The sequence below is a fragment of the Trichechus manatus genome, unplaced genomic scaffold, assembly GCF_000243295.1.
Source record: "Trichechus manatus latirostris isolate Lorelei unplaced genomic scaffold, TriManLat1.0 scaffold00113, whole genome shotgun sequence".
Classification (NCBI taxonomy): Eukaryota; Metazoa; Chordata; class Mammalia; order Sirenia; family Trichechidae; genus Trichechus; species Trichechus manatus.
The window spans coordinates 5377609-5387224 of record NW_004444049.1 but is presented as its reverse complement, the minus strand read 5'-3'; the positions used below and the strand labels follow the sequence as shown (position 1 = coordinate 5387224).

Sequence of the window (9616 nt, the reverse complement as noted above, 5' to 3'; positions counted from 1 at the left end):
GACAAGTATAGTATGAGAGCACTACTGTAAAAACTCATGAAAAGGTTTACACACAAAAAGAAACAATCTTTGATGGTTACAAGGGATGGGAGGGGTGGGGGAGAAATACTGAATAGACAAAAGATAAGTGGTAACTTTGGTGAAGGGTAAGAATACACAATACTGGGGAAGCCAGCACAACTTATACAAGGCAAGGTCATGAAAGCTCCATGGACACATCCAGACTTCTTGAGGGACCAAATTGCTGGGCAGAGGGCTGTGGGGGCCATGGTCTTGGGGAACATCTAGCTCAAGTAGCATAACATAGTTTATAAAGAAAATGTTCTACATTCTACCTTGGTGAGTAGCGTCTGGGGCCTTAAAAGCCTGTGAACAGCCATCTAAAGTACTCCACTGGTCTCACCCCTTTGGGAACAAGGGAGAATGAAGAAAACAAGATACAAGGAAAAGATTAGTCCCGAGGACAAATGGACCACAGCTACCACGGCTTCCACCAGACTGAGTCCAATACAACTAGTTGGTGCCCGGCTACCACCACTGACTGCTCCAACAGGGATGACAACAGAGGGTCCCGGACAGAGCTGGAGAAGAATGCAGAACAAAATTCAAACTCACAAAAAAAGACCAGACTTACTGGCCTGCAAGAGACTGGAGAAACCCCAGGAGTATTGCCCCCGGACACACTTTTAGCTCAGTAATGAAGTCAGTCCTGAGGTTCACCCTTCAGCCAAAGATTAGACAGGCCCATAAAACAAAACGAGACTAATGGGGCACAATAGCCCAAGGACAAGGACTAGAAGTCAGGAGGGGACAGGAAAGCTGGTAATAGAGAACCCAAGGTTGAGAAGGGAGAGTGCTGACATGTCGTGGGGTTGTTAACCAATGTCATAAAACAATGTTTACTGTTTAATGAGAAACTATTTGTTCTGTAAACCTTCATCTAAAATACAATTATTAAAAAAGTTTTTTTAAAATCATGAATGTAATGGTTTCAAGAACTCCTAAGAAGAGGTGGGAACTTCTCATCCAGCTCACTTTAAGCTCTGGTATGCAGCTTGAGAAGGGGGTGGGCGAGCTGAGAAAGTACATGAAAAGTACATAGAGTTGGCATCAAGAACCTGGGTCCACATCTGGCCCTGCCACCTTGGAGCTGTGTGACCTTGGACAAGTTACTTCACCTCTGGTGGTCTCAGTTTCCACATCTGTAAAATGGAGTGCATTCTGCCTGCTTCAGAGAATAGGAGGGTGGGAAAGGGTTCTGGCAATTGCAAAGCCCTAAGCAGTGACTTCTCAGGGCATAAGTGATGCTACTGAGGTGGACCCTGCAAGAGGATAAGCAAGCCTGTGGCAAGGATGGGTGAGGGACAGTGGTCCACCATGTCAGGGCCTCCCCTCTCCCACAGCTCTCCTCCATGTCTGTGGATCTGCAGGCAAACAGCACCTTACAGGTGGAGATCTCAGACGCAGTGAGTGAGCGGGACAAGGTGAAATTCACTGTTCAAACCAAGGTGAGGCTGCGTGGGCGGGGATGGGGGGGTATAGTCCCAGATGACCACCTGCAGGGGGCTGCAGGGGCCTGAGGAGCTGCTTCCCTCATCCTGTGGTCCCCCTTTCAGGGAGTGGGGGGCAGCTGCCATCATAGCCTTTGGACCCTGTTCCTGAGAGGGAGCCTCAACCTGCCCCTGCCCCTCTTAGAAAGCGGGCATCTTGTCTCATCCCTGTTGCCTTTGCCTGAGGCCCCGACTCCTAAACATCCCCCCGTCCACCATCCTGAGTGAAATCAGGGACACTTGAGCCCCAACTTGGGCCCCACCTGGGGTGTGGGACTGGGGAGACCCATAAGTGGGTGCCTGGGAGGCTTGGTAGATGCAGGGTCTGGGGAGAGGAGGACCTGATGGGCTTCCCGGCTTCCAGAGCTGCCTCCCTCACTTCGCCCAGACGGAGTTCTCGGTGGTGCGGCAGCATGAGGAGTTCATCTGGCTGCATGACACCTATGTGGACAACGAGGAGTACGCCGGCCTCATCGTGAGGAGGGGAGGGTGGGCCAGCCTCCGGGCGGGTGATGGTCTCCAGGCAATGAGAGGCCTCCCAGCGCTGTCCCTCCTTTGAGCAGATCCCCCCAGCCCCTCCAAGGCCAGACTTTGAGGCATCGCGGGAAAAGCTGCAGAAGTTGGGTGAGGGGGACAGCTCTATCACCCGGGAAGAGTTTGCCAAAATGAAGCAGGAGCTAGAAGCGTGAGTGCCACCTCCTTCCCTCGTCTTTATCCAAGCCCCCTGCCCCATCTTCTCCCCAGAGCCCTAGGATTTCTTCCTGGACCCTGAGTTGACCTACTGTGACCTCTGACCCCAGGGCTGCTGAAGGAAGGGGGGCCCACCCACTGCCCACTGTTCCTTCAGGGAGTACCTGGCGATCTTTAAGAAGACGGTCGCCATGCATGAAGTGTTTCTGCAACGCCTGGCAGCCCACCCTACCCTGCGTCAAGACCACAACTTCTTCGTCTTTCTGGAATACGGCCAGGATGTGAGCTGGGCCCGAGTGATAGGGTCACCTCCTGGCCCAGGAACTGAGGCTTGGGGGGCCTGGGGAGAAGCAGGGCTGGAGGTGGGCTGAACGCAGGCCGGGGAGGATGGGAGCTGCACGTGCCTGCCAACACCATGCCCTCGCCATGTGTGCCTCAGCTGAGCGTCCGAGGGAAGAACAGGAAAGAGCTGCTTGGGGGCTTTCTGAGGAACATTGTGAAGTCCGCAGATGAAGCCCTTATCACTGGCGTGTCAGGGCTCAAGGTGACCCCTAGGCTCCTCTCTGGTTTCAATCCAGGGCCTCAAGTCCACGGCTGGGATTGAGGCCCAGGCTGTCGGTGGGAGGGAAGCCGCTGGTGGAGCGTGGTCGGGGTTGGAGGGAGATTGGGCCAGCCCTGGGTGCCTGAGGCTGCTGTATGCCTGTGACTTGGGTGTAACTGGAGTCCTGTCTGGTTCCCTTAGGAGGTGGATGACTTCTTTGAACACGAGAGAACCTTCCTGCTGGAGTATCACACTCGTATCCGGGATGCCTGCCTGCGGGCAGACCGTGTCATGCGCTCCCACAAGTGTACGAAGGGCCCAAGGGGCCCTGAATTCCCCTGCCCCCTGTCCCCAGGGGTCCTTCTTCCTGGAAAGAGGAAAGCAGGGAATGCCTTGGTGCCTGTACACGGCCACATCAGCAGGGGTGGGGCTTGATGTGCAGACCAAGGGGCTCTGATGGGGGTTGTTCCCCAACAGGCCTGGCAGAGGATTATATCCCTATCTCAGCTGCGCTGAGCAGTCTGGGAACACAGGAAGTCAACCAGCTGAAGATGTGAGGACTCCCTGTCGCCCTTCCTGCCCTCTCCCTATGCCTGTAATACTGTGTCTGTCCATTAGGGGTCACTCTGTAGAAGGCTACTATCATCTCTACAGGGGAGGTGCAGAAGTATCTGCTGGGGTTTGGGAGAGAAAGGGGAGGGGGAGATTTCCCCAAGGAGGGACAAGGACAGGGAGACTTTGCGCAGCCCCCTCAGGCCCTTGCCCTAACCTCTTCCCCACTGCTTTCTAGGAGCTTCCTCAAATTGGCTGAACTCTTTGAACGACTAAGGGTGAGTACACTTTTTGTGTTGAGAGGTCTCCCCAGTGATCCTTTCCAGCAAGAACGAGTCCTGGGAGAGGGGAAAGCCCCAGGATCATTTTGGAATTTTCAGTGATAACTCACACTCCAGAAAAGTATAAAAAGTGGCGTGACAGAGACAAGGGCTCAGCCTTGAGTGGGGGGCACTGGGCTGGGTGAGGCACAAGGATGTGCCACGTGCCTCTGGCAGGCTGCACCTTGCTGCCAACATCCTGCCCCAGACGCACACTTCCTGAACTCTTCTCCAAGAAAGGCACTGGAGTATGCCAGTCTTTCTAAAATGTCTGCTGGATCACATCTCTTCCCTGCTCAAGGCTCTTCAGTGACCTTGCCCCTTCCAGAAACAGCCCGACACAAAGCCCACAGTCCTTAGCTTGCATTGTAGGTCTTTTGTGATCTGGTCACTGCCTCACTTCACTGCTTTGCCCAACAGTCCCCATAATGAACTTACAGTTCCATGGACATATACCAGGCTTGCATACCTGCAAATCTTTGGCTTTTGTTTGTCTGGCTAACTCCTACTCAACCCCCAAGACCCAGGTCAGATGCCACCTCCTGAGTGAAGCCTTCCCTAGCCTGTTCCCCCAATCATCAGAGCCTGATAATAGAGTGGGTATCACTTCTTCTTTGTTGGATATTTAGCTGAGGAGGCCCCCCATCCCTTAGCTGCTCTTTGACTAGCTCCCTCCCCAGCCCCCACCTTTCCCACAGAAATTGGAGGGCCGGGTGGCATCTGATGAGGACCTGAAGCTGTCGGACATGCTGAGGTACTACATGCGAGACTCACAGGCAGCCAAGGTGAGAGGCAGTGCCAGAGCGGGCATGGGCTGGAGGCCAGTGGGCACAGCCAACCCCGGGCAGGGTGGTGAAGGCTGTAGGCAGCAGCAACTCTGTGCCCATGCTGGCCCCAGGACCTCCTGTACCGGCGGCTGAGGGCACTGGCTGACTACGAGAGCGCCAACAAGGCGCTAGACAAGGCGCGCACCAGGAACCGGGAGGTGCACCCCGCCGAGAGCCACCAGCAGCTGTGCTGCCAGCGCTTTGAGCGCCTCTCCGACTCAGCCAAGCAGGGTGAGCCCTGCCGCCCTGGACCCGCCACCACTGGGCACCTGCCCTGCCGGGTCCCCATGCTTCCCCCTCTTCTCTTCAGAGCTCATAGACTTCAGGTCCCGTCGCGTCTCCTCTTTCCGCAAGAACCTCATTGAGTTGGCAGAGCTGGAGCTCAAACACGCCAAGGTAAACCTACAGCCTCCCTGGCCCCCACTGCCAGGCCTCTAGGTTCTTAGCTAGTCTCCTATGCCTGCTTGCTAAGTTTGTGTGTGTTGGGTGGGAGGGGGTCCAGCAGCTCCAGCTGAGGTTCAGGACCATGTTTCCCTATCTTGGGCCAGGTCCCTGCCCTTTTCTTCATTGGTGCTAATTACTCAATAAATGACGGGGGTGTGGCAGGAGTTATCCGGGGTTCGGGAAGTGCAACTCCCAGCCTTAGGGAGCAGGGTGAGGGCAGGCAGAGAACATCGAGGACCCATCTCTCTTCCCTGCAGGCCAGCACACTGCTGCTCCGGAACACCCTCGTTGCCCTCAAGGGGGAGCCTTAGAGCAACCAACACACAGCCAGTCTTTGTCCCTGGACCTGCAGTGACAAAGTCCCCTAGGCCCCACCCTAGCAGCCACTAGCATACCTCCAGTTCCCCCAGGCCAGCCTGAGCCCGGCCCTTTCAACAGGGAGAGGGCAGCATGGCACTGGACTGGCCACAGGTAAGCAGAGCCGCAGAATGGGGCAGCTCCAAAGGCCCTGCTGTCCCCTCCCCAGGGGGCTGACAGCGGCTTCCACCCACCCACCACCCTGGAGAAAAAGCACATCTGCCCCCACCTGTTCTTCATTAATAAAGAGCCTGGTTTTCTAGCAAGGGGCCTGCTGGAGTCCTCATTTCCTACACTTGGGCCCACCCTCTGCCAGGGCATTGTGGAGACCAGACTCTGGGGCCAAGTAGGGGGCACCCCACAGCATCCTCAGCAGTTTCTCGAAAGGAAGACGCAGGACCCAGACTTGGAACCCCAAGAGCAGCCTTTAAGGTTTGCCCCCACTCCCACAAACCCTAGCAGGACACATGTGTAGGACCAATCACAAATCCTCTACCCGTTTTTCTAACCAGCAAAATGGAACTACTCCTTTCTGCCTCCCTCAAAGATGGTAAGTTCCAAGAAGCTAAGGAAGTAGTTCTTGCTCAAGCTTTTTCCGTTCATTGGTTAAGGGAGAAGGGTAGTGAACTTTGCGTTACCACCCCCAATTTATCCCACCCTAAGTCAGACGTTTTGGATACCTTTGCCTGCTGGGCAGGTGAAAGCCCCCAGCAATGCTGGCAAAAGGGTCAAGGCCAGCCACCACCCTCTTGGTTAAACACAGGGAGGTGGGGCCCAAGACACCTGGGTCTGAAGTCCTGGGCTCTACCTGGCTGGCCACACCCTCATGAGTTCCAGCCACATCTACAAGGCCAAAGGCTCAACTTGGCGTCTGACTCACAGCAGCCACGACCTGGCCCTCTGCCCTCATAAATGCGAGTCAACCATCCAGGGCAGAAGGAGTCAGAGGAAGGAAGACAAACAGAACCTTGAAGGTGTAGACAGTAGGTCACCACACAACCTGTGACATGCAACAAATCTCACAGCCAATAGGCCTCAGTGGCCACTGGGTGAGGCCAAAGACACTCAGTTCAGATGCGAAGCCACTTCTGCTCCAGGGCTCCCTGTAGGCAGCAGCAGACACACCCTGGCTCTGCCACCCCCCAAACAGCCAGTCTGGCGCCAGCGTAGCACCACCAAGAAGAGTGGTGATATCAGCGAGGCTCAGCCGGGCACTGAGGCAGATCAGGATGCATGGAGCTTGCTGGGAAGCGAGTGTAGAGAAAAGATGCTGCTTGTTCTTCTAGCCCAAAACCCCTGCAAGCTCCCCTGTGCCCCAACCCTGCAACGAACACCCCATTAATGAATCTTTTTATTGTTGTCTTTTTTTTTTTTAATTGAAGGTTCCTTACTGGTCCTGCCTCCAAACAAGCAGCTATGACCAGGGGAGAGGGGGATGGGAACCAGCTGGCATGGGGAGGGGTCATCTCCACAACATTCCATTTATACACAGAACTAAACAGACAAGCACAGAGTCACTATTGCGGTTAGAAATTGGCAGCCTGGAAGGGGGGAGGAACAGATGGGGACTGGGAGTGTCATTAAAAAAAATACAGGCCCCTCCCAAATGGGGGTGCCTGGGGGGAGTTGGTCTGCTTCAACCCAAGAGGAATCAGAAGATCAAAAGCAATTTGAGGAAGGTCCAGGGGGGTGGGGGGCTGTTTGGCAATTGGGGTGAAGGGATTGCCCTCGCCCTGCTGGGATCCCCCCAGCCTCTCCAGTCTGGCAGGAAGGTGGCAGCCTGCAGCCCCCGCAATTAGGTCTGGGGCTGCCGGATGCTCCAGGCAGGGGGCTGGAGGGGGTTCACAATGGCTTGCCCTCCAGGGAGATGACAGCGCTGCCCCCCAGCTTCTCTGCCAGGGTACAACGGTCCTTGACCTCCTCGAGGCAGTTTGCTTGTACTTCATGCTTGATCCCTGGGGGAAAGAAAGGGAAGCAACTATGAGCAGGAAGCATGGGGAGCAGCGGGTAGTTGTGTGGCTGGGAGGGAGCCAATAAGAGCAGATGGATGGAGACAAGGTTACTTTCCAGCAGGCAGGGAAAAGGGAGGACCTCCTCCACCATGCTATTCACCCCACCCGGAGGAGTAGGCATAAAGCACCACCAATGCTGGCCCTTACCCGTCAGCTTCTTCTTGAGGGCGTCCTTGGAGCTAGCATAGATCATTTTGCTCTTAAGGGATGCACACTCAGGAGCCCTGGAAGGAAAAAGAGCAGGGAAATTGCAGTCCCCTCCTCTGGGTCCAGCAGTCACCCTCAAGCAATAATAGATGACTGCAAAAAAACCCTCGGGGTGGCCTCTAGCATCCAAATGTTGGCATTCCCCATTGACAGGAAAGTACTTTGTGACAACTCACTGGCCCCAAAGCCACACCAGTGGGTTACACCAGGAGCCAAAGAAGTTCCCATTCTGCGAAAGGGGGCTAGAGCAGGTAGCAGGAAGAAGTGCCTGAATGAAGAGCTCACCAGAAGATAAACACCAGGTCCTCCTTCTTGCTCTCCTTGGTCTCATAGGTCGCGTCATAGAGGGCGTAGCGGCAGTCTTTATCTGGTAGCATCTTGACAAAAGTAGCGTAGGGATCATCGACAGTCTGGCCCACGTCACCAACCAGGATCTCCTTTCCCTCCTCCAGGATGATGGTCTTCTTGTCCTCGCTCAGGCAGAAGAGCACTGCCTTCTTGCGCTTCTTCACCTCCTCTGGCGTCGATGATTTGCGCACCTTCATGTCATTGAACACCTTGATGACACCATCAGAGACAGCCACACCAGAGGCCTGGGAAATGAGCCACACACACCTCATGAGGAGCAGGTTTCTGGGATCCCCTGGAGGTCTCTCCGTTTTCTCAGAAGACACCAGTCTGATGCCAACAAGCACGGTCCACAAACCCACATCCCCCAAAATTACTAATCCCCTTCCTAAAGCAAGTGTCACACCGAAGCCCCTGTCAAAGGACCAGATGGGACACAAGCCCAGAACAGCAGCCACAAAAGAGATCTCTGGTCATATAGTTCAACATCTCCACCTCCCAGACCAGGAAATTGAAGACCCGTAAGAAGCAGAACCTTAGCTGAACCTTCTTAAAAGAATCCGTAGGGTACTGACTCATTTCCTACTCACAGCTTTCAATCTCAGCCTTCGGGTAAAAGTGCTGACTTGGAACTTCACAGAAGTGAGAAGACCCCAACGCCCAAGCCATGGTCTTCACTTTAGAAAATAGGTAACGAAAATCCCACAATGCTAGATGAGACACCTAAGGTTCTAGCAAGTCCACCAGAAAAGTTCAATGGCGTTATTACACAAGGGTCCTCTTCCCTGCTAGATCTTTCACCCAAAGCAAGAATCACAACTGCAATTAGGGCCCAGCCTGACAACACCCTGACCTCCAGAAATGGTGCATGACCTCAAAAGTCGCTGACAGATGTTAACAGGACAAACTATAGTGCCCAGGGTCCTCTTTAAACTTCTACCCTGTGTTCTACCGGGTGACAGCCTAGCCAGGAGAGGGAGCGACAGTCCACGGTGAAGTCCGCACCGCCCCCCCACCAGGAACTGCAGAGGAAGCCGGCCACGTGATTTACTCGCTTCCGGAGTGGGCGGGGAAAGTAGCTCGGCTCGGCCCCCTCCCCTAGAGAGAAACTCGCACCCTAGAAGCAGTTAACACCTCCGGGGCCTCAAGGTCCGTGTGTCACCCTTACAGGCGTTTCAGGCCTGTCTGCTGCGGGCCAGAGCCTGGACAGTTACACAACCTTCGGTTCTCGAAGTCCTCAGGCCCAACACAGGGGGCGGGGTGGTTTCCGGGCGCTGCCCGCCTGGGTCACTTCCCTAAACTCAGCTCCACCCTCAGGCCCCATCCGGGAAGGCCGAAGGCCCCCACTTGTCCAGCACTTCGGCCCCTGCGGCCGGACCTGAGCGTGTGCGCACGCGCCAGGGATAGCGCCGTTCCAGCTGGGGCCCACGGCCCGGCTCTCCTAGGTGCGCTCGACACCGAGCCGGGCCGGGGGCTTGGCGGTGTCCGCTCCGTGCCGCGCGGTGCAAATCCCACTCCTAGGCGCCTGAGTCCCCACCCGGACCCCAGTACCCCAGCATCCCGCTGGCACCTTCCGGGCGCAGGCATCCCTGCCACCTGCTCGCCAGTTAAGCCTGCCCGCTGCCGAGGGAGGATGACGCGGAGATAGGAACAGCCCTTGGGTGGGGCGCGCGCGCCAATACCGCTTGCGCGCTTTTCCCTCGCCGTCCCCGGCCGGGCTCCGACACCGCGTGCTCCTGTCGGGCGCGCGCCTCCCGTGAACAGACTC

At 55.7% G+C, this 9616-nt stretch overlaps 2 protein-coding genes across 2 annotated transcripts in view; one reads left to right on the top strand and one right to left on the bottom strand.

The window, feature by feature from the left end:
* Positions 1 to 1421: 1421 nt before the first annotated feature.
* Positions 1422 to 5268, top strand: SNX32 (sorting nexin 32). The gene is made up of 11 exons (XM_023738290.1): positions 1422 to 1508; positions 1915 to 2025; positions 2114 to 2235; positions 2398 to 2521; positions 2680 to 2784; positions 2983 to 3088; positions 3259 to 3334; positions 3572 to 3611; positions 4352 to 4438; positions 4552 to 4711; positions 4791 to 5268. The coding sequence occupies exons 3-11, from the start codon at positions 2216 to 2218 to the stop codon at positions 4916 to 4918; spliced, it is 846 nt and encodes a 281-aa protein (XP_023594058.1). The 5' UTR covers positions 1422 to 1508; positions 1915 to 2025; positions 2114 to 2215; the 3' UTR covers positions 4919 to 5268.
* A 1350-nt stretch (positions 5269 to 6618) lies between these two features.
* CFL1 (cofilin 1) overlaps positions 6619 to 9616 on the bottom strand; it is a 3496-nt gene continuing 498 nt past the window's right edge. The window contains exons 2-4 of the mRNA XM_004383722.3: positions 7786 to 8093; positions 7441 to 7517; positions 6619 to 7236 (exon numbers count right to left, since the gene is read on the bottom strand). Of these exons, the coding sequence (XP_004383779.2) occupies positions 7124 to 7236; positions 7441 to 7517; positions 7786 to 8093 (498 nt within the window). The 3' untranslated portion in view covers positions 6619 to 7123. The remainder of the gene's footprint in view (positions 7237 to 7440; positions 7518 to 7785; positions 8094 to 9616) is intronic.